Here is a 24,554-nt window from a genome sequence, read left to right on the forward strand (position 1 = left end):
CATTGGAATCATGTGATTGATATTTATAACCATGTTTCTATCTAACTACGATTGTAATAAGTTTCATCTATATGAAACATCTGTGGGTGTAATTCGGACAGCGAAGCTACCGATCTGGGTACCAGTTTAATTAATGCCATGTCTTATTAACCAGGAAAACGTAACATCTCAAGAACTGTATAAAGCAATTAACTAACTCCAAATAACAATTAGGTCCAATTTATACAGAGAATATGTTTTTCTGCCGACAAGCGCGTAAGGACATTGAGTTATTTTTCAAACATTAAAAACTTCTCGAATAACTCAGAGAAACGCTCGACCGGTTTATTGTCGACAAACTGCGCTATACGCGCACCTCCTACATGAATACTTGTACAGGCTTAGCATTATGTATGTATACATACATATATATCGTATCATGTGGCAACTCGTATACATTTTCACATTCAAACTGATGGAAAATGCTAGAAGATTGATATAAGTTTCGTGTTATCGCGTTGACTTCGGTGGGATAATTTCTCGTAAAAGGACGCCGCGTAACCGTTTAATATATTTAAGCTGTACTCGGCAGATTCTGCATTACCGCAAACACGAAGGTAAGTAGTAAATCGAACAGGATGCGTATTCGTCAGTCGGTAAGGCGAGTCAATCGGGTGTTTCCTCGGGTGTTTCCGAGTATCGATTACCCGTACGCGGTTACATCGTACATGTATAACGAAAACGGGAATAGTAAAAGTACAGCTCGAGCCTGATCGGCACATCGCTGTGTATTTTCCGTGGCGAAGCCATGGCTCCGGCGGTTGGACATTCGAGATTTTACCGTTTAATCGAAATAACACACTGAGCGGCGGGCAGATATGGCTGCACAGTGTACAGTTTTCAATAGGAAACTCGCAACGCCTATTCATCTACGCGGACGATAAGATAAGGTACATGAACAACATATACAAATTGTGTGAAGAATGAGCGCATGTGTATCGCACGGAGGTTGCTTTCGTTTCACAACCATACACATATCATTCCTACGTCCAGTGCACGTAAAGAGCCGTATAGTAGATATAGTCAGACGCTGTTGTACATAGAGTCTCGGGTATATTATTTCGGCGCCGAGAAGTCTGGCGCGGTCGCCACAGGCGCGTCTCTGGTTACTCGCCCATTTGGGGCGCCAAGGGACGACCAAGGGGGTGCCCCCCCCCTCCCTTAGGCCGCCGTTCTCTCTTCCTTCGATCCTCCGATTTTCCCCCCTTTTCCCCGGCCCCACCTTCCCCCCGCCGACCCCGCGGACCCCGCGGACCCCGATCAGGCCCTGGAGGGCCCCGGAGGCCACATTCCAGCCGGACGCAAGTTTTCAAACATGGCCGAGCATGAATGTAGGTCCTCGACCGATCCTACGCCGCGCCGCGCCGTGTGGCAGGCGATGCCCCCTTCCCTTACTCCCCTCGTCCCGCGCGGCTCCGTTCCGTCGGCCGGGTCGTCCGAGCTGGCGACACCCTGTCTGGCAAGACCAGCGACGGACAAAGAAGGGGAACTCCGACGTTGCCACGTCCGCCACCGCATCGAACGCGTCGCCCAAGGACGAATCGCAATATGAGTTTTTGTCGGCGTAACGCGGGCCGATTAGACATCGACCACGCGCCAAGATAAACGCGTACGACCGATGCGTTATCGCGGGACGGTATTTAACCGACGCGAAGATAGTCGCGATCGGAAAATCGCGACGGCTTGCGTCACGCTAGAGTTTCGCGTGCCTACGTGTCGAGATCTGGCAACGTCCGAGAGCTAAACTTGTTAACTACCGGCTCAGTCCACAAAAACAAGATGATCTCATTCTATACCGCATATGAGAAACTCGGCTGTGCGTCGGCTCGTGTCTTCTTACTCGCTCGCTGTATTCCGCCTCGGTTTTCGATCTTCTCTCTTTCACGCATCTCCGTCGCACTCGTCTACACATACGGATTTTGCGCTCCCCTTTCTCTCTCTCTCTCTCTCTCTCTCTCTATCTCTATCCCTCTTGTACTCGCTTTGTATTCCGTTCGGAGTTTCATTCGAACGTTTAGACGTGGAAACGACAACGGGAGCGTTGGCGCCCCGACGAACGCGAATGTTGAATGAGGCGCGGGGCTTTTGCGGAAGGTGTTGTTATCTGGGTGATGAAAGCATGGGTCAAAAGTCAAGCAAAAAGTCATCATCGAGGGGCAGGAGCATCGGGTACGTCGCAACGAAATCGAGGGACGGCAAGTCTCGCGCGCTCTCGTCGCACAGACCGAGGCAGGCAGGCAGACAACATGGCGCCGCGGGCAGTGTTTCCCGCGCGTCATTAACGGAAGTGAGGCCACAAAATGGCGGAGTTTTACGGCGCTGAGGTGTGAAAGGGGGGCGCCTACGAGGGTTCTTGTGCCGGTCGGTCGGAATGACTGGTAGTGGCGACCGAGTCGTGGCTTAGAAGGGGGTGGCGAGAGGGGGGAGGGCACGAGACTTGGACGAGGAGTGGCGGGACGCGGAGTAGGTAGGAGGTTGTGGGGCGGCGGAGCGGGGTGCGGAGAGGGCCGACAGTCACAGAGGGGATCGGAGAGCCCGAGCGGTGCCGTGGAGCGCTGCCGATGGTAGTGGGGATGAAAATTAGTTACGGCATCTCCAAAGACCCAAAAGGAACTCCGCGCGCCTGCCGCTCCGTGCAATGTTACGTGGTGGTTAAGGATTGCCAGTGCCTCTCCGTTCTGTGTAAAGTGTCTCGTGAGGAAGAGTCTCGGATAAGTGATTCGTTAATTATGGCGCATGGTGTCGCGGAAGGTCTGACAGCGACCGATGAAGAGAACTGTGTTAAAATGGTGACGAAACATCAGCAGACTAGCAGCAACAGCAGCAGTAGCAGCAGCAGCAGCAGCAGCGTTCGGAAGACCGTGGGTGTGATGGGGAGCAGACGGATTTTCGCACCCGCGTTCAAGCTTAAGGTCCTCGATTCGTACAGGAACGACATCGACTGCCGTGGCAATCAGCGGGCGACGGCCAGGAAGTACGGGATTCATCGCAGGCAGATACAAAAGTGGTTGCAGTGCGAAGACAGCCTGCGATCCAGCTGTGTCGATTCGGCCCTGCCGGGACGTGCTTCTTCTCACGGTCACTCCTCCGTAGGGAATTCCACGGTTTCCGGGGCCCCGGGATCCGAGGGCCCTCGCGAGGCGGCGGCCGCGGCTCCAGCGCCGGCCTTGAACCTAAGTCGCGCCAGACTGCATGGCGACGAAGAGTTGTCTCTTCCACCGACGCACCAAGGGCCCCCCCTTAGGCAGCACTGCCCCGCTTCACCCCGTTACACCAGTCCGCGTATCGTGGCTGTGCAAAATGGGAATAATAATAATAATATCAACATTATCAATAATAACAATAACACTAGCAATAGCAACGACAACGCCATGTTATCGCCCGCGAGCAACAACAACACCCTGCAACAGCACTACCTAGCTAGTACCACCCATCCGGAGTTTCTCGGTGCTGGTCTTCCCGAAACATCCGCGAGCCACGAAACCTACGTCTCGTCGTCCCGATCGGACGAAAGGAGCAGCTACTACATGGCAAACAGCAGCTACGAGGTCGACTCCGCAGTTTTGTACGACGAGGGATCGCCCGACGTCAATACGTACCAGCAGGCATCCTCGTCGAGGTATAATCGCTCCCCGGTTCACAGGTATAACCCGCATAATATTTGCCATGAGAATTTCCCAGCCATCTCTGCTACGGAGCGCGATATCGGGAGTCAAATATCGCCTGCAGTAACGATTAAGAACGAGCCAGCCAGCCTAGACGCGGTGGCGGCGGTGGCAGCCGCGGCGGCGCCAGGGCCGTGCGATCCGCGGGACCAGCCGACCGGGCGCCCGAGTTCCCGCTCGGCCCTGTCGCCCTTGCCTCCCCGCGGCTTGTCACCGCCGCATCACGCCACCACCGCAGCCGTTCACTCCGAGGTATCACGCACGAGTCCCCTACGGACACAGGCAACCCGGGATGACGGAGGAGCCAGCGGCGCGGCCGAGGCGGACGAGAATTCCGGGAACGCAAACAAGGACGGGAACAGCGTTGCGTCGCTACGCCAAGCAATCGCGCGTCCGCACGCCTATCCAGAACCACAGCAGCAGCAACAGCCTGGCACGCACACGCTCGCACAGATTCATCATGAACAGCTCCAGCATCAGCACCAGCATCATCATCATCATCATGTATCGCAAACACATTCGCACTCGCTGGGGGACAGCGAATGCGTCGATCCCATCCAGCCACCTGCGTTGCCCTCTTCGGCCCCGATACAATGCCTGTCGTCCGTCAGGAGCAGCCCCCCTTTGGAAGGGGTGTTTCGCTCGGGTCCCTCGAGCCCCGCACAGAGCCTCCCGAGTCCGCATAGTTCTCGGGGCCCCTTGAGCTCGGGGCACTCGACCACGAGCTCCGACAGCGATACGGACGCCCTAGACTACTCGACGGCAACGACGCTGGCCCCCTCCAACGACCTTGCCCGACGTCGTTCCTTCTCGCTGCGATTCAAGCTCGACGTTCTCGACGCCTTCCACCGCGACGCCGGTGTCGCTGGAAACCAACGCGCCACTGCCCGTAAATTTGGTATCAATAGACGGCAGGTACAAAAATGGCTCTCCCAGGAGACCGAACTCAGGGGTGAGATCGCCCTACGCGGCGGTATATCCAGGCAGCGACTCGGCCCTCTTTCCTTCGCCGACTCGCCGATCGATCTTCGGACCAATACTACACCCGCCGATCTCAACGACGTCCCTCAATTATCGCCGCTGGAACGGACCTCCGCTGATCCCTACTGCTGCTACAGCCCGGACCCGGTTTCTCCGCATCAAAGGCAGCCCTCGCACTTCGTCTCCGCCGAAACATCGGAAATATTATTGAGCTCAACCTCGGGACCGCGACGATGCACGCTCTCCTGTTGTGCCGACAACGCGTCCTGTTACTCCCAGGAGTCTCTGAGGATCTCCGAAAGCACCGTTTGCAGCTACAACAGAATTCAAACCTGCTACGCCGTCTCGAGTCACGATTCATCGGAAATGTCGCTGGTTTCGAAGCGCGAGTGTTCCGCTTTGTGCTACGATACCGAAAACATGGAGCAGATCGTATCGTCGCCGGGCTCGTCGTCGCCGCTGAAACGATCCTGTACCTTATCCTGCTGCGGCTACGCTACTTCACCGAAAAGATTGCGCCCGCATACCGAGGATGAAAACGCGGCGCCCCAAGACGCGCCCCTCTGTCTCGTCAAACGTAAAGGTATACCAGAACTCGCCTCCCAAGTCGAACCTGTTACCAGCACCGTCCCAACCCCTCCGGCGCCCCCGGCAGTCCCGTCCGTTCCACCCTCCGTAACCGCGACGAAGCGTGACGCCATTCTCTTCAAACCCTACCTAGACAATCCCATCGCAAAACCCATCGAGGATCAAGTTTTGTTCAACGGTTTCACGCATCAGTACAATAACAATAACAATTGCCAGAGCGTTTGCAATTTGAATAGTAACAACGGAGCCGGGAACAGGAGCGGCGAAGGCTACGCCCTGGAGTTAAGTCTTAGAGTACCGATCTCGTGGGGAACCCCCGCGCAAGGCCTTTACTCCGACTTATCGCAGGTGGGCAGCGCCTTTGTGCGATATCCTACAGCGCCGCATTACACCTAACTACTCACGCGCAGCTTTTAATCTGTGATGAGTAACGATCAGTGGTGACCGAATTCTATCCAAACCGAAACGAATCGCGGTTGGTGGCTGTTCGGAACGATTAGAAATGCTAAACGACGTCGTTCGGTTGGCCGCAGGTGGCACGAAAGTACACGCGTGGTCCGCGTTTCGTATGGGTATCAATATGCGACGGTGTACATGTATGAGCAGGCGAAACTACGACCGCCTGTAATAACTTGTTTTAATGAGAAGACGTGAGTTCTATCACGTATGAAACCACCGTCCTGTCGCTCGAACTCGGCAACGTGACCAATCTTGGGAATTGATAAGATCAGTAACAAAGATTAGACTCTTATACGATTAGTGGATCAAACCGAGATTACAATATGCGAAAGGCGGGAGAAAATATTACATTATACCTTAGCGCCGTCGTGGTTCTCGTCAACAACGCTACTCTATCTTGCCCTGCACTTCGAATGCCGACTTACGATTGCTTCTTTATCTCAGATAAGCCAAGTACATCAGCTAGGCCGTCTAAAGGTCGCCAAAGGCCGATATACGTCGCACAATCTATAATTACTAAATTATGTCAGATAGATATTTCTAAGCCGTTCGACAGATACGTGACCGCGAGGCGAGTTTCCGAACTGCTGCATCATACAACGCGATCTATAAAAACCCAAAGAAACTGCGACTCAAAGCTCAATTTCTGTGAATTAACTTTATTCCAACTCTGGTATACATATATAAACATCTGTTTAACACTATACCTTTATAAGCGTCGCCAAATTAGGACGAATTCAATTGCTCAAAGAACCGCTTCCACGTAAAAATTTATGTAATGGTAACGTGTATTTTTTTAAATGCAATTCTGTATATAATGTAAATACGTAAAAGCATGTTGAATTATTTTATTATTTTTATTATTATTATTATTAATATTACAATTATTCATTATGTTGCTATTATTGATACTATTATTGCTATTAATACTTTATATACAAAATTTATCAATTTATTGAAAATTTCACAATTATTTTACACATAGTGCCTGTTTGAAAATAACTTTAGTACTGGTACGCAGCCTAGAAAACAAAAAAAAAAAAAAATCGAAATACTAGTGCACAAAATATCACAACGGTCCAACGTAAGTTATAGAAAATTTTGAATAAAGGGTATATTTATACGAATATATACACATAGTCAATGCCCTACTAATATTCAATACCTGTGCCTTAAAAACTGTCTTATCGTTAGATTTAAACTTTACGAATTCAGTAAGAGTGCATAAGTAATTGATAAATCGTGTTCATGATAAAATTTTTAATCAATGTCGACTAATAAACTGTGCATCATGCCTTATGTAATACAGGGAAAGTTATAATAACAGAGGCCTTAATAGAAACTTTTAAATGAAAAACCTGAAACACCCTTAATGAAAAAGGTATTATATTGTACATGGAAGGAAGGGGCGAGGGAAACCCATGTAAATTTAAGCCATAATAGTTGAATAAAGCCATAATCCTTACACAATAAAAAATATAGTATTGTTGAATGACTGACAAAAGAAAATAATAATTTAAATGTTAATTATGTATATGTGATGAATGATCAGTATCTATATTACCGATTGTACAGCCCTCAGAGTCTAATACTAAAGCAATATATATATATGGATATATATATATATATATATATATTTTAAGTGATTGAGTAACAAAAAGAACTAGATTTATATTTATCAAAATTATATTTTAATACAGGAGTTCAATTGTTATAGCAAGAATGTAGGGCGCGCGTTTGAAATTTTTCACTGACAAAAATCTTTGTGCCTAATTTTTACGAAAACAATACGGAAAAACGAAAATAGAACAAAACAAGGTGAGGCAAAAAGGCCGAATCAATTCTGTAGACTTTGCCGAAGGCAGCTCAAGGTGTGATATCGAACAGTAATTTAATTGACTAATTAGTGAAACGATAATGATACATATATTCTAGATTTTTGCAGTTGAGAGTTTCAGGCGCCTACTGATATTGTATTAAACATAAACACAAATAATATTATCTATATTTACTATTGAACAATTCACATGCACACGAGTGTATATTGTTCGCGTAACTATCCATAAAATATCATTTTTATAACGTTGTGATTCATCGGCAAGCAATTCATTTTTTGTACATTCGAAAAGTATCTATTGTATAATTAATAGTGTATTATATAAAGAAATTTACTGAACTTGGAAGCAAATATAAGAGATTATTTTTAAAACAAATGTATAATTGATTAATTCACATTCCGCTATTGGATCATCACGATTTTCCTTCTTCGTCCTGGGCCTGATTGCTAAACTCCAGCAAATGGTCTACTACAAACAATCTGATGTAGATCTACAAGATGTCGTCTCAATTAAGCCGAATTAACAAAGTTTATGTTCACCAGTGAAACACCAGAATTGCCTCGTAAGCGACATCACGCCTCACGCAGGAAGTACTAAAATATTTTTCTGCGTAATCCCTTCTAACTCGTGTGTCACAACTCACAAAATAGAATCTCGCGTTTGTAGTGACAATTTTTCGAAGGTCATTGTTTCCTGCTATCGCACGGACACAACGAAGACGTATAACAAGCAGCCATAAATTACGTGGGTGACCCTATAATAACAAAATATTCAAAGGTTTGACTATGGTCTCCTAAGATGAGTATGTATAATTCTATTCACCAGTTTTATGGCTGGTTATCGAGAGTGCCCCTATACTCGTTGATGGCGCAATCTAATACCTCGCGTATCGCCATCAGTGTATCATTGTCAACTATCAGCTTAACAATAAATTCTTGTCGGATGACGCTGTTTTCGATTAGAAGAAATCAGATAAATTCTCGTTGCCTTTTCTGGGTAAAAAGAAAAAAAGAAAAAACAAGAGTGAACGGGTTATTCTATTGTCAGACTTGCAGAAAAATTTTCCATTATACACGGGTGTGCGGTTGGTAATCCATTACATTTTCTACTGATGGTGAAATAATATAAACGAGACTTACACACGGACCGAAATGGCAATAGTATCATAGGTATACCACTTCGAGCATATACCTATGTATACCTGTACGTACATACTTATTATAGTATATGTCGAATATAACGGACTAGTTAATGAACGCCGTACTCTCTAACGAGTACGAATATTCAAAGAAATTATTCTTAACAGTATTTCTGGGAACGAAGTACAGTAAGATGCTTACAAAATCATCAACCATCGCTCCAAGCCTTGATCAGGGACAGAATAACTCGTGGAATACCAGTGTATTTCGTTACCGGAAATGAGGTAGGTAATATTGTGTTTGATTGTTGCTAACAAATCTTTGGTGACCCACAATAAATTTCGTCAGGAATACGTGGAGTGAACCGCACTTGAACGCACTGCGAAATTATAATTCAGTTATCGCGCCCGCATTGTTTAATTAGCCCTGTGAACTGACCACAGCTAACAATGGGAAGCCGACTATGGTTATAATTATTTTCTTTGATGTCATACGCGAATCTCACGATACCGTGAAGACTGTAAACGGCATAGATATTAACCACAAGGCTGCAGATATCGTGAGTCATTGCGCGATGCTTCGGCCTCGTCGAGTCGTCGAGTCGTCGAGTCGAGTCGTTGTCGGTCGTTATCGCATATTCGCATCGTCGTTTTCGCACGCGCGTTTGCTTGCGTCAGTTCTCGGTAAAGTTGACCGGCTGCGAACTAATTGTGAGAGTATTTTTATTTATTTCCATTATAAATCCCTGCAGATAAAAATTCCTGATACGAATGCCGTCGTTTCCAATTGCGCCGCCAGCGTTTGCTGATACCGCGCCAGGCGGATTTGCACCGCGTTGTCAAAACACGTCAACCTGCTACTGCCGTGGACTGGTACGCCGATTCGAAAAAGCATCAAAGACAGTATATCGATTTCACCAAAAAACACCTCGAATGCAAAAATCTTGCGCCTAGTACGTTATAATAAAAACTGCTAAGAACAGTTTACTTTGCTACTTAGAAACCACCAAAATAACAATGTACATTGAAATGAGTAAAAGCAGCAATACCTTTACCTGCAAAAAATAGTGAAATCAATATTCTTACTGCCAAGTACGTAACTTCTTCGCAAAATAAGAGATCAGCACGAAAAATTAAGAATTAGGGGCAAATTAAGAAAATTCGGGCGTTTGTAGAAAATGAAGAGTGTTGCCTTACATACGTCCAGAATTTTCAAAAAATCGATTTTTTTTTAAACAGATTGTTGTTCTCTATAATTGGACTTATTTCTGTGAAAGTCGATTGCAAAAATTCCCCATAGATCTAAAGTTATGGTATAAAATGTGACCGTCCAACGGAAGAGGCCAGAACAGCTCATCGACTGTGAAAAATAAACAAAAACAATTAACTACCGACAACGAAGGCATACAATACGGAGCCGTAATGGATGACCAAACGTAAGTTTACAAACCAAATAAAAAAATTCATAAATTTCTTACTTCAGCTGCGCGCGACTTCGAGAAAAACGCACTTAAAATTTTAAACGCGTTTTTGTCGAAATTACTTTTTGCGACACGGTCGATATGATAACTCGTACAGTTTTTAATATATTTTTTATGTGTTTTTTTTTTAATATTCGAAATAATTTATTCTATAGTCTGTCGAGCCGGATTTTTGATATTTTGATTTAAAAATTTTATAAAAATAATTAAATTGTAAAATTTATGACGTAAAATGCATACTTTTTTTAAAAATGACATAAATTGCTAAATTCTTCTAAATTCAAAATTCCGGCTCGACAGACTATAATTACAAGTTTATTTTACAATAATTTTTTCAAATTTTACTGATCGATCAACATTCACCGGAGATATAATTTCGACCGTGGAGCAACTTTTTTTCTTAGAGTTGTAGATCACATGATTTTTTGTATAGTAATTTTTGTAAGAATGAAATGAAATAATTTTTTTCATCAAGTTTAACTACCAGTAAACAATGTTTACTATTTATTTTTATTAATTTCTATTGTTATCCCTACTAAAAATTTTTTTTCTTGTAGCGCATTTTTGCCACTGCTAGACGTATGTAAGGCCTTAAGTCATGTACCACACCGCCATGTTATCATAACTAGACCGTTATATCGCCTCATTTTCGTCTCCATGTAAGTTTCGTATGGGTCGAGCGACTTTCTACATCATTTTTATACTCAGACTGCAATTCTCTTATTCCATCGACCAAATATAGGTAGATTGACACGCGCTTTTGCTTCTGTCTCCATGTAACTTCGGCATAGAGCGGTGCCTTTCTATGTTATCTTTATGCTCATACAACTCTCAAGCGAAAGTGGTCTGAAGAAGACGGAGACGAAAATTCTTGAGCGTACTGACCATTTCGACGAGGTCAGATATATCTTAACTTTCGTTCACTGATTTCATCGAAATAGATCAATTGATTGGAAACGCACGTCATAAAATTCTCAAATATCGCCATTAATCCTAAGAGGGGAGAAATATGTGATGATATTTTCGGCGTATAGTACGTAAGCTTCTCTTCGCGATAAAGAGTCTGCGTCGGCTTGCGCGTGAATTTTAATTTTTTTATTTTTGAATACTTGACGCAAGACTACTCAGTCTCTTGATACACGAATCATCGTGATTCGGTCTGTTTGGTAATATATCTGCAGAATTTACACATTGTTCTCTGAGATAGATAGGTACGTGTCTGTGTATTTGAAAACGCACGTGCCCGGCATATTATACATATATTGTTCAATTTTACACGTGCGTTGAATTGTGTGATAGCGGGTATTCTATAGCATAATCGCAATGCTTTCGGGACGTTTCTTATCACTAATCGAGATCCATGTCGATAGCTCTGCCGCATATTTGGCCGCCTAATTGTCCTGTTTTTGCACGGGCATAATACGCTTGCTAGCACGCAACGAGCAGGCACATGATGATGATGATGATGATGATGATGATAGAAACGGGGCAAGGTATATAATGTGTATAAACCACGCGCATAGTTATTCTGTTACGCAAAGATATAAGCGCAGTTGGGGACTTGCGCAAGTTCTCTCAAGTCAAGACGAAGTCAATACGTCAGACGTGCAGTGAGCTGGCTGTTATGTATAGCTGTGATTGCTCTTATTATTTATTTACGATTAAATACGAGAGTATACGCCCTACATAAATTTACAGTCTCAAAGCTCGACAACGGTTTTATTCAGAGATGAACTCTCGATTTAAACAGGACATCAATTACTGGGGTGGGGGTTAGAACTTGGACGGGTCGATATGTCGACTGGTCGATGCATCGAAATTTAAAAAATGTGAAAATATAATAACTGAAGATGAATTCTCGAAATATTGATCAATCACCAGGGTAACGATTGCAATTAACAGAGGCTAATCAAAAATTATATCATCGGATTAAATTTTGAAAGTTGGCCTGCAATTAAAAAATATTAAGGTTATACATTTCTGTTATACAATCTGTTCCTTAATCAATTCGAGGCTTGAACTGCAATAGCGATTTACTCAAAAGACCGTGAAGAGATCTTGTTACCTTACGATACGGCAGATTAACACAGAACCTTACGGTATCTTCGATAAATATTCTTAAATAATATTCATTAATAAATTTTGAAGAGAAAATCACAAACCTTTTAAGGCTTCCCTTTGAAGGCCTTAACGGTTTTCTCGATCCACAGGAATTTGACGTGGGAAAAGGCGTACCGTTTCACGCGCGTTATTCAAATGGGAAAGCGTGTATAACTCGATTGAGGTACCTTATTCATAGATACATATGTATGACAGTACTAGCCAGCGTGATATACATATTACAAGTCTCTATGCTTCTATAGGTATTTTGGTTAATCAATTCAGGAACACCGACCGGCCATCCAAGATTACCAACAGCGACTTCTTCTTATATAGGTTCATTCCGTATGTACTTATATATACATATACTAACACAATATATATTATATCAACATGCACGATATAGTTGCATACCCACTCAAGACTGGCGAACGCTTCACGATACACAGGCATGTAGGAAATCTGTCTATGTGTGCTTGTACACATTTGCACCGAATGTGAATGCTAAATACACTCCCGACTAGGCGCAGAGTACGTAAAAGTAGAAAAAGATGGAAATAAAATAATAAAAGACATGTGTAATAAAATAAAAAAAATAAAAGAGATTTACGGAGCGTAGTAGCGGGCATTGTGTTCCTTATCGAGAATGGCTGCAAGCGAAAGCAATTGCTCGACCAGATGGTTGCAGCCACAGAGCGTACGCGGAGTTACTGCAACGGCAGCCTGCAGCAGCCATTGGCCTCACAGCAACACCAGCAGCGCTAAACAGAGCGCAATTGTTGTTACGAGAGGAGTTGAGACCCGTTACCAAAGGCCACGATTATACCGCATACCTATGCATAATTGCACCGTGCGGCCACGCTGTTATCAAATTAACTGCAGATTAGGATCCGAGATTAAATCTAACGCATTTTCAATATGCACCTGTGTCGGGTTGCATGCTTGCAGCCGGGTACTTATACAATTTATTATGCCTTAGCGTGGAAATTATCCTATACGAAAAATCCTATACTATGTCAAATTTTGGGATAAGTTTTTCGCGTAAACTTCTTAGGTACTCTGGACAATAACTATGTGTGGCATATGCGAAGAACCTATGTATGCGGTAGAAACATAATCAGCTGAATATAGCTTTTCAATGAATATGAATATTGCATACATTTTCACTTAATCTTTTCAAGTTCGCCTTTCAGATCGCTACTAATTGTGAATATCTAGGTGAATATCTAGGAAATCACCGCATTATTACGTAATCGTCTTCCTTAATTTAGATAAACATATAACGTTGGTTCCGCGTGATATTACGATCTGTTGAGATGTTCACTGACATACAGCAGCCTGTAAAAATCTTCAGTAAGAATTGGTCCGACATTATATACGTGTGGGTAATTAGTTACGTGATTAATGCGACAACCGAGCAAACTAATGCTCGCCATTATGCACGTAGACCACCCCTCGCGATCCATTGTTCGCTATTAATTCAACATGCTTTCACGACTCTATAAGGTATATCCTTCTCGGGTCCAGAATTACGAATAAAGTTCTTTCAGCAATTCATTTACGGGTAAAACCGACGAGTTTTTTTCCTGATATCACGTAGACATAACGTGTCGCCGCATAACGATACATAACCCATATGTGCAATGCAGATAGAAATACGCAGGCATGTAGGTGTAATTATAATAGTTAACAGCGTTGCCTCTTCTGCGAATGTGGAAAAGCGAAGGGGGAATATACTAGATTTGGCCTGGGGCCAATTTTCGGCGTAGGTATAGACACGCAGCGGCGGCATCGAGCCGCGGGTTCTGCAGCGGGAGCTGACCACCGATTTTTCTCTTATTTCCTCCTTAACTTTTTGCTCCTTCAGTCTTCCCCGCAGAGTCCACAATTCTCTTTGTGTAATGGACTCGCTTACAGTAGCCGTATTATTTTCGAACAGCCGCGCGGTCTCGAGAGCTTTCAGTGGGCGACAAGTTCGGAGTAACGAAGAGCGTACGTAAGAACAAGGGAACGAACTCGGTTAGAGATTAGCTGCAACACGACGAAGAACGCTGTGCGCTACGAGAATACACATACCTGCAACCCACATGTCAGTCTGCGTATAATACGGAGGAGAAATGGATTCGATCAGAGCGACACGTGGCGGCGCGTCTCTATTACATTGCCAACGCATTGCATATTTTTCGAATCTCTTAAACGTCTGTGGAATATAGAATCTGTAATGCATTTCTCGTAACCGAGTAGAATCCAGCTGCAGTAACTAGATTAATGCTTCGTGTTGCTCTTTAGCTCTATTCTTAATTGCAGTCGAGGTAGAATGTTGTTTCTACGCGTTGCAAAAGCGTTAGAAATGTATTTTTGTCTCGGTTCACGCTATGCCACTGCGCTCCGATACAGTGTTATTATAGACAGAGGCAGCAACATGTATTCTCACGTCATTATTATACCCTAGCCGTTACAAAAAAAAGAAAATGCGTAATAAAAAAATCATCTTATCGTAGCTCTCGGAGAAGTTGCGCCTGAATGAAAAGACCTTTCAGATATTTATCCCAACGTCAGATCGCGCAGCACGACCAGAGGTTGGCGCCATCGGTTGGCGCAATCTCAATGTTATCGACCGATGCTCTGTCGGTAAGACAAAGTGGCTGAATGCGAAAAGAGGCCGGACAGGCGCTTACGAAAACTCGGGATTGATTCTTGATCTTATTTTCGAATAAAGGGGATACGCATTTCGATTTTTTTATATTTTTACACAAAATTACTCACAGACTATAGCATGAAATTCGTTACAGCGGCGCCAAAGGTGAAACTTCAGGATGGTGAAGATATACGTGGTAAAATTTCGGTATCACAGTTGTCCGATTGTGAATTAATAGATGACTGCCAGATACGAATGTCCGGATCACACAAAAGGACCCCAAGATATTCACATACGCTATCAGGACACAGCTTTGGTGATTTTTAAGGTATTAAAAATTTTTAAGATACACCAATTGTAGAATATCATGCTATATTCTTGATGACCTTAGTTCTACAGCGTAATCCATGAAGTGTATATTTAGTGAAACTTCTAATTAGTAACTCTTGTTAAGACAACTATTTCTGGTAATTTAGTATAACGAAATGGAGTTGATCGGATCAAAACGTTGATGATTTCAGGAACAACAAAATCGACCTAGATTGCAAAATTACCTGAGCTTCGGTCCTAGCCGCAAAACAATGGAATATACCAATAATGGTAACGACGCGGTAATCGTTAAAAACGTTGCGAGATCAACGCTGAACACAACGGCCGCTGGACAGATATCGATTAAGCCAAGTGCAGCTTGCTCAATAATTTGATAACGATACAGGTACCATAAAAGTATTCATCCATATGACTAACGAATTCGCGGTCATTTCGAACGCGATGTTTGAAGTGAAATCGGGAGAGACGTGTTACGCGTGAATCTAAGGTGATTCTGTATCCTTGAATTACGGTCCACTTGCATTGCACTTTGACATGATGCTAAATGACATAAATATGTAAGAGCAGTTAAGAGATGTAGTGATAAATCTTTGATACAAGTAAAAAATACAACGGCAAGCTGATAGTAATTATTTTATTGTTCACTTATAAGAAATCCAGCACATATATACAAAGAAATGATTAAATATATTACTTATACAATAGCATATTTGAATTTCATTGAAAATTTCGTCGTTATAGTGTTATCTCGGGTAAATCGAAATTCATTGTGAAACAAACAGTCCCAATTTAGTCGCTGACTTTGAACCTCGGTATACTGTCAAGTGAATATCAAGCACCATAAATTTCGATGTTTGTTCGTACGAAATTCAAGAATTTTACTTGTTTTCTGCAAATTTTAATTATTACGGGATCTAACTATTGCAAAGTAAGTATAAATCAGCAGGATCGTTCATAAAACAAGCATGAAATTAGAAATCCATACTAGTCTACCATTGGCGAAGCTACGTTACAGTAATAAGGAATCTAAAGTTCATGCGTACAAAAGTTAAGACAATTAAACCTGAGAGTTGATCTTAATCTTGCATTTTTAATGCATAGTATTGTATATATTTTCATACACACGTAGCCAGTACGGCAGAGAATTAAATGAACAAGTACCTGCTTGATACGCAACAATTTACCGAGTCATTACCGTACATTAAATTATGTACAATACTTAGGTGTGCAACCTCCGTCATTAATGGCATGGCCTTGACATGCTGCATTCGAACTATTTTTGATCGAAAATAGTGCGACAAAGAAGAACAGATACAAGTTACGTATACTTTCATCACAAGCTACTTCGCGGTTACTTCCGGTGACCAGTTTATTAAACATAAATGCAAAAAGTTATCTGGATAGCTGAGATGCTCTGATAGCCATTGAAGAGGTGTTTCTGGTAGAGGGATAATTCCATGTGTTCTTACAACCACTGTAAAGACAGTAAGTTTTGTGAATCTTACACCTTACATTATATTGATATAGCAGTAGTTGCAGCTTAGACACTTGACAAATAATAAAAGCACACAGCTAGAAGTAGAATAAACTATCTGCTCATCCATTTCACTTCATTATCAATGTAATAAAATACCACTGTTTCAGAATAAGTGATACCAACTGATTTACGAATTTGCAATGAATAAAATAATTACAAACCTTTTTCTCGGTCAGGAAAGACTTCCGACAACAAATGGCCTAATTTTTTTCTCTGCCCCTCTTCGTTGACAGGTTTCACTAATTTTTGAATGTACTTTTCTTCACTGAGGTAACACCTGAAGGGTATATATTTGAAACCATCGTCGTTGTTAGATTCCATAAGACGTCTGTTGACGGCCCAAAATTGGTCAAATTTATCATTCAGCAATCCAAGCCACAGTTGATTATGATCTTTCTTTTGCATACTAGATACAACTTGTCCTCTGTGTTTGAGTACATCAGATTCTTTTATACAGGCTAGGAAATAAGATTCCACTACTTCCCTAGAAACAAATGCATACGGTTTGAATATAATCTCCACTTTGCAATGACGTACACCATATTCAATATTTCAAATGGTGAGAATAATGTTGATGGTTTAATTTATTATATTATATGTAAGGACCTAATGGTTTAAAGTTATACTATATTATCGGTAAGTAGAACTAGCAACACAGAAGCAATTCATACTTATTCTGACAGTGCATAATGGTATTTTCTGGAAATTTGTCAAAATGAACAGTGATGTTCCAAGGCAGTTGAATATCGGTGGCATGTAAGTCAAGTAACACCCCTATTGGTAGGTGCCATTTCAATGGTGCTCCATTGAATTCCAACCACATTTCATTATCCTGTTTATCCTTCTGTATGTGGCGAGTGAAATGTTTGCGAACCTGAAATGCAGAAAAATTCTAGAGCTGAAATTAAAACTTTGTGATTCTGTGTGTATACTTGTTGACTTAATGATAGTCCATGCATTTTACGGAGATAATGATGCAGATAATAGCTGCAGGATTTTCTTAGCTTCAACTCCATAACAGTTATTCATCGGTGAATGCAAACCTACCCTGAGACATATTGATTGTTTGAAAATACTCTATTTAATTCAAGTTACTGGAGTATAATCGTAATTAATAAGATTGTGTATTGTGCAGAATAATTTTACTCACCTTGTCCACGCAAAGAGGAAAATAACTTAACCTAGGAACCATCAAATAATAAGGAGCTGGAGCCTGAAGTTCGCAAACTTCCTCTGAATCAAGTTGAAAGCAGACAGGAACTTTGCCTTCCCAAATCTCTCGTAATACTTCTCTGTCGTTAGCCATGGTGACAACTGATTTAAAAGCCTAATGAACAATTTATCCTAGTTTGATGCTTGTTTTCTAGCTTACACTGACGGGTAATCACTTATTGAATAGGTTATGCCCTCCATCACTTTATCTTAACGCCGTGATACGCCTGCGGACTGACTAACTGGCGAAGCATAAACTGTGTGGTGAGTATAGAGGAAAAAAATATACGTTCCAAGGATTGATTATCACCGTTTTATCACCTGACGATTTGATTTTCACCTCCGATTTCGAGACGAAATTTCTAAAGTTGTGACCCAGTTTCGAGAAATGTAACCACAAAATATACAACAGGTTAGCAGTTAGGTGGATACTGATGCCACTGTTTTACCTTAAAATACGTTTTTACTCCACGTTTTTACTTTTACCGTTAGGTGGCGTTTTCGGCTCCATGTACACTTATAAGTTACAATTAGCCCCTCATCAGTCCCGATTGGATTAAATTAACTCTTTTAAGAATCGTTTGTGAATCATGTGGAGGTGATGGATAGCGTAATCCCGAAGTTTGATAGCCAATAAGTTACTCTTAAAAATTAAGGAAAATTCGTCGAAAGAATTGGTGTGACGATTGCCCCTCATTGACTGTATTTTTCATCAAAACCTATGGTATACAATGTAACGGGTCGATGGTCGTTTGCGAATATTTGTTATCGCATCCTTGCACTTCAACAGTTATCCGTGTATTTGTAAAAAATAATGGATTGTTTCGTGAATATCCCTATGAAATTTTCCCGATGTGCGTAATATCCCCAAACCCAGGGAATTTCATCGCGAACTTTCTATTTATAGATTTTTGTAACATATAGGTTCGTTCATGTCATACACAATTGCAAAGAGCACAATCGTTATTGTAGCTCGTTCTTAGTTCTTTCATAGCGCATTCCTAACAATTAATAGTAGATAATTTATTTATGAAAATTAAAAAGCATTTCATCTAGGGAATTTAGGATACCGAACAGACTTGAAATCTTTTTCACTCTTCAACGAAAAGTCGGGGCCAGTCGGGGCGTAATGTCCCAGGTTTTTGAAGGGGTAGTGGCTTTTAGCAGTTTCACTTATTATCAACCAAGTAACTGACCACGTCGGTAAGAGAAGTTCTTCATAAGCACCAACTATCGCGTGCAAAGCGCTGGTAACATACCGTCGTCTATGTGAAATGGAAGAGTTGAGAAAATCTCGCACAATAAATATGTACGTCGAAATTATACAACAAACAAATAAATGTCAATCGAATACATGCACATGTATCGTTTATACTTACTTATATGTATACAATCTTTTATAGCCGATAGTACATACAAATGCGCGTGATAGATGTTTTAAATTCATGAGTGAAAAGCGTGTAAACCCAAAAGTATAGACACCTATCTTTGGAATTTGACATAGATGGAAAAAAAGGAGATTTTTGGTTTGACTTGCTGCGAACGACGGAGGATGTGGAAAATATGGCCAAGGATAGTAACGAATTCATAGTTACCAAGTTTCATTTCAATTCGGTTTCAGTATATTTATTACGCCTTGATCCTCAGTGTATAGTACGTTAACAAGTCACAAAATATTATGACAAGATATAGATAAATGATTCAACATTTCATAAGAAAACTGACTATTATACTGAGGTAAAGCAGTACAATACGTATTACCTTAGGGTTGAACCTTATTGTTAGTCGATTTCGACATACGTATATATCTGCAAATATCGAAGTCTGCGTATCTCAAAAGCGAAAAATAGCTCAACGGTCGCATTCTATACGCAATTTTGATATTAAACACTCCACTGGATTTTCATTTCGGGCAGAAGTAAAAAAAATGGCGTGGGTTCTACGGATTTACAATTGTAATTTCGTAGATTCAATACCGCTTTACTTCTACGACATATGAAAATCTGCTGAAGTGTTTTTGGTTGTAACTGCGTATATGGGGCTGTTGAGCTCTTTCTCTTCCATATTTGCAGATGTATACGTCAAGGTCGAAGATCAAGGTCAAGGCTTTTACGTATATGTTAAGTTCCATCCTGTGGACAGGTGCAATGCACCTTCGCAGAATACGATATGTATAACAATGTATTGTTTTATGTAACCTGAATCTGAATAAATAAATAAATGAATTTCTGTGTGATTTCTTCGCATTTTCTCAGCTGTAAGTCCTACCTTCTTTTCTTCGCTCCAAGTAGAGTGAGGCTAATAAGCCCTTTAAATTGTAGTATAAGTGTTCTTGAATTTGAATAAAACTAGTTATATGCTCTCTCCAGTTAGTTTTGAGCAAATCGGAATTTTTTTAGCTTAAGACTGCTCCTGGTATTGCGAAAATATCTGTAACGATCTGAACCGAGAAGTTTGATCAAAAACAGGAAGTGATTGATTGATTGACTGCTTGTGATGTCGATGCAGTGTGTCTGAAGGCATGCCTGTTAGCTTGAGAGGGCTTTTGTAATCGCTTGCTTACATGCTACGTCCTCTTAGAATAAGGCTTATCGAAGAAATTTCGACGTAAAATTACTCCTGGTATCAGGAGAACATCTGAGCCGAGGAGGTCGATCAAAAACAGAGACCGATTGATTGACTGCGTGTGATATCGATGCTGTGTCTCTGAAGGCATGCCTGCTTGCTTGAGATCGCTTGTAATCGCTTGCTTACATGCTACGTCCTCTTAGAATAAGGCTTTTCGGAGAAATTTCGGCGTAAAATTACTCCTGGTATCAGGAGAACATCTGAGCCGGGGAGGTCGATCAAAAACAGAGACCGATTGATTGACTGCGTGTGATATCGATGCTGTGTCTCTGAAGGCATGCCTGCTTGCTTGAGATCGCTTGTCATCGCTTGCTTACATGCTACGTCCTCTTAGAATAAGACTTTTCGGAGAAATTTCGGCGTAAAATTACTCCTGGTATCAGGAGAACATCTGAGCCGAGGAGGTCGATCAAAAACAGAGACCGATTGATTGACTGCGTGTGATATCGATGCTGTGTCTCTGAAGGCATGCCTGCTTGCTTCAGATCGCTTGTAATCGCTTGCTTACATGCTACGTCCTCTTAGAATAAGGCTTTTCGGAGAAATTTCGGCGTAAAATTACTCCTGGTATCAGGAGAACATCTGAGCCGAGGAGGTCGATCAAAAACAGAGACCGATTGATTGACTGCGTGTGATATCGATGCTGTGTCTCTGAAGGCATGCCTGCTTGCTTCAGATCGCTTGTAATCGCTTGCTTACATGCTACGTCCTCTAAGAATAAGGCTTTTCGGAGAAATTTCGGCGTAAAATTACTCCTGGTATCAGGAGAACATCTGAGCCGAGGAGGTCGATCAAAAACAGAGACCGATTGATTGACTGCGTGTGATATCGATGCTGTGTCTCTGAAGGCATGCCTGCTTGCTTCAGATCGCTTGTAATCGCTTGCTTACATGCTACGTCCTCTTAGAATGAGGCTTTTCGGAGAAATTTCGGCGTAAAATTACTCCTGGTATCAGGAGAACATCTGAGCCGAGGAGGTCGATCAAAAACAGAGACCGATTGATTGACTGCGTGTGATATCGATGCTGTGTCTCTGAAGGCATGCCTGCTTGCTTGAGATCGCTTGTAATCGCTTGCTTACATGCTACGTCCTCTTAGAATAAGGCTTTTCGGAGAAATTTCGGCGTGAAATTACTCCTGGTATCAGGAGAACATCTGAGCCGAGGAGGTCGATCAAAAACAGAGACCGATTGATTGACTGCTTGTGATATCGATGCTGTGTGTCTGAAGGCATGCCTGCTTGCTTCAGATCGCTTGTAATCGCTTGCTTACATGCTACGTCCTCTTAGAATAAGGCTTTTCGGAGAAATTTCGGCGTGAAATTACTCCTGGTATCAGGAGAACATCTGAGCCGAGGAGGTCGATCAAAAACAGAGACTGATTGATTGACTGCTTGTGATATCGATGCTGTGTGTCTGAAGGCATGCCTGCTTGCTTCAGATCGCTTGTAATCGCTTGCTTACATGCTACGTCCTCTTAGAATAAGGCTTTTCGGAGAAATTTCGGCGTAAAATTACTCCTGGTATCAGGAGAACATCTGAGCCGAGGAGGTCGATCAAAAACAGAGACCGATTGATTGACTGCGTGTGATATCGATGCTGTGTCTCTGAAGGCATGCCTGCTTGCTTCAGATCGCTTGTAATCGCTTGCTTACATGCTACGTCCTCTTAGAATAAGGCTTTTCGGAGAAATTTCGGCGTAAAATTACTCCTGGTATCAGGAGAACATCTGAGCCGAGGAGGTCGATCAAAAACAGAGACCGATTGATTGACTGCGTGTGATATCGATGCTGTGTCTCTGAAGGCATGCCTGCTTGCTTCAGATCGCTTGTAATCGCTTGCTTACATGCTACGTCCTCTTAGAATAAGGCTTTTCGGAGAAATTTCGGCGTAAAATTACTCCTGGTATCAGGAGAACATCTGAGCCGAGGAGGTCGATCAAAAACAGAGACCGATTGATTGACTGCGTGTGATATCGATGCTGTGTCTCTGAAGGCATGCCTGCTTGCTTCAGATCGCTTGTAATCGCTTGCTTACATGCTACGTCCTCTTAGAATAAGGCTTTTCGGAGAAATTTCGGCGTAAAATTACTCCTGGTATCAGGAGAACATCTGAGCCGAGGAGGTCGATCAAAAACAGAGACCGATTGATTGACTGCGTGTGATATCGATGCTGTGTCTCTGAAGGCATGCCTGCTTGCTTCAGATCGCTTGTATTCGCTTGCTTACATGCTACGTCCTCTTAGAATAAGGCTTTTCGGAGAAACTTCGGCGTAAAATTACTCCTGGTATCAGGAGAACATCTGAGCCGAGGAGGTCGATCAAAAACAGAGACTGATTGATTGACTGCGTGTGATATCGATGCTGTGTCTCTGAAGGCATGCCTGCTTGCTTCAGATCGCTTGTCATCGCTTGCTTACATGCTACGTCCTCTTAGAATAAGGCTTTTCGGAGAAACTTCGGCGTAAAATTACTCCTGGTATCAGGAGAACATCTGAGCCGAGGAGGTCGATCAAAAACAGAGACCGATTGATTGACTGCGTGTGATATCGATGCTGTGTCTCTGAAGGCATGCCTGCTTGCTTCAGATCGCTTGTAATCGCTTGCTTACATGCTACGTCCTCTTAGAATAAGGCTTTTCGGAGAAATTTCGGCGTAAAATTACTCCTGGTATCAGGAGAACATCTGAGCCGAGGAGGTCGATCAAAAACAGAGACCGATTGATTGACTGCTTGTGATATCGATGCTGTGTGTCTGAAGGCATGCCTGCTTGCTTCAGATCGCTTGTAATCGCTTGCTTACATGCTACATCCTCTTAGAATAAGGCTTATCGGAGAAATTTCGGCGTAAAATTACTCCTGGTATCAGGAGAACATCTGAGCCGAGGAGGTCGATCAAAAACAGAGACTGATTGATTGACTGCTTGTGATATCGATAGTGTGTCTCTGAAGGCATGCCTGCTTGCTTCAGATCGCTTGTAATCGCTTGCTTACATGCTACATCCTCTTAGAATAAGGCTTATCGGAGAAATTTCGGCGTAAAATTACTCCTGGTATCAGGAGAACATCTGAGCCGAGGAGGTCGATCAAAAACAGAGACTGATTGATTGACTGCGTGTGATATCGATAGTGTGTCTCTGAAGGCATGCCTGCTTGCTTCAGATCGCTTGTCATCGCTTGCTTACATGCTACATCCTCTTAGAATAAGGCTTATCGGAGAAATTTCGGCGTAAAATTACTCCTGGTATCAGGAGAACATCTGAGCCGAGGAGGTCGATCAAAAACAGAGACCGATTGATTGACTGCGTGTGATATCGATGCTGTGTCTCTGAAGGCATGCCTGCTTGCTTGAGATCGCTTGTAATCGCTTGCTTACATGCTACGTCCTCTTAGAATAAGGCTTTTCGGAGAAATTTCGGCGTAAAATTACTCCTGGTATCAGGAGAACATCTGAGCCGAGGAGGTCGATCAAAAACAGAGACCGATTGATTGACTGCGTGTGATATCGATGCTGTGTCTCTGAAGGCATGCCTGCTTGCTTGAGATCGCTTGTCATCGCTTGCTTACATGCTACGTCCTCTTAGAATAAGACTTTTCGGAGAAATTTCGGCGTAAAATTACTCCTGGTATCAGGAGAACATCTGAGCCGAGGAGGTCGATCAAAAACAGAGACTGATTGATTTACTGCTTGTGATGTCGATGCTGTGTGTCTGAGAGCATGCCTGCTTGCTTGAGAGCGAAAAGTTGAGCTTTTTTGCAAAAAAAATGCAAAAAATTTATCGCGTCTAGATGAAAGTGAAACAAGATAAATGCTTTTGATTGTTTCTGAAAATTCTGATGATTTTGAAGCATGCGGAAAGCAATTCTACAAAGCACTCTATTGACGTAATTTCTGAGTGGAATCGGTTGCATGCAGTCCGAAC

General features: G+C 42.7%; 3 protein-coding genes across 3 annotated transcripts; 2 read left to right on the forward strand and 1 right to left on the reverse strand.

Annotated features, from left to right (window-relative positions):
• Positions 1 to 480: 480 nt before the first annotated feature.
• On the forward strand, positions 481 to 15,740 carry LOC124407791. The gene is made up of 3 exons (XM_046884312.1): positions 481 to 929; positions 15,082 to 15,255; positions 15,449 to 15,740. Exons 2-3 carry the CDS (start codon positions 15,166 to 15,168, stop codon positions 15,629 to 15,631), a joined length of 273 nt encoding a protein of 90 aa, XP_046740268.1. The 5' UTR covers positions 481 to 929; positions 15,082 to 15,165; the 3' UTR covers positions 15,632 to 15,740.
• Positions 2,534 to 7,477, forward strand: LOC124407788. The gene has a single exon (XM_046884307.1). The coding sequence runs from the start codon at positions 2,601 to 2,603 to the stop codon at positions 5,667 to 5,669; it is 3,069 nt and encodes a 1,022-aa protein (XP_046740263.1). The 5' UTR covers positions 2,534 to 2,600; the 3' UTR covers positions 5,670 to 7,477.
• Positions 15,741 to 15,879: 139 nt separating the features above from the next.
• Positions 15,880 to 18,370, reverse strand: LOC124407790 (autophagy protein 5). The gene is made up of 4 exons (XM_046884311.1): positions 17,945 to 18,370; positions 17,466 to 17,668; positions 16,956 to 17,278; positions 15,880 to 16,731 (listed from the first exon to the last, which is right to left on the reverse strand). The coding sequence occupies exons 1-4, from the start codon at positions 18,098 to 18,100 to the stop codon at positions 16,598 to 16,600; spliced, it is 816 nt and encodes a 271-aa protein (XP_046740267.1). The 5' UTR covers positions 18,101 to 18,370; the 3' UTR covers positions 15,880 to 16,597.
• Between the last annotated feature and the right edge of the window lie 6,184 nt (positions 18,371 to 24,554).

This window comes from Diprion similis, chromosome 6, assembly GCF_021155765.1.
Source record: "Diprion similis isolate iyDipSimi1 chromosome 6, iyDipSimi1.1, whole genome shotgun sequence".
Classification (NCBI taxonomy): Eukaryota; Metazoa; Arthropoda; class Insecta; order Hymenoptera; family Diprionidae; genus Diprion; species Diprion similis.

What these genes read in the sequence shown, in the direction of transcription:
- LOC124407788 (XM_046884307.1), top strand. Translation starts at nt 2,601, where the DNA reads ATGGTAGTGGGGATGAAAATTAGTTACGGCATCTCCAAAGACCCAAAA.
- LOC124407791 (XM_046884312.1), top strand. Translation starts at nt 15,166, where the DNA reads ATGACTGCCAGATACGAATGTCCGGATCACACAAAAGGACCCCAAGAT. An exon ending in CAGCTTTGGTGATTTTTAAG is followed by an intron (nt 15,256 to 15,448) that starts GTATTAAAAATT and finishes TGATGATTTCAG; the next exon opens with GAACAACAAAATCGACCTAG.
- LOC124407790 (XM_046884311.1), bottom strand. Translation starts at nt 18,100, where the DNA reads ATGGCTAACGACAGAGAAGTATTACGAGAGATTTGGGAAGGCAAAGTT. An exon ending in TTCCTCTTTGCGTGGACAAG is followed by an intron (nt 17,669 to 17,944) that starts GTGAGTAAAATT and finishes TCTGCATTTCAG; the next exon opens with GTTCGCAAACATTTCACTCG. An exon ending in CTTTCCTGACCGAGAAAAAG is followed by an intron (nt 16,732 to 16,955) that starts GTTTGTAATTAT and finishes CTGTCTTTACAG; the next exon opens with TGGTTGTAAGAACACATGGA.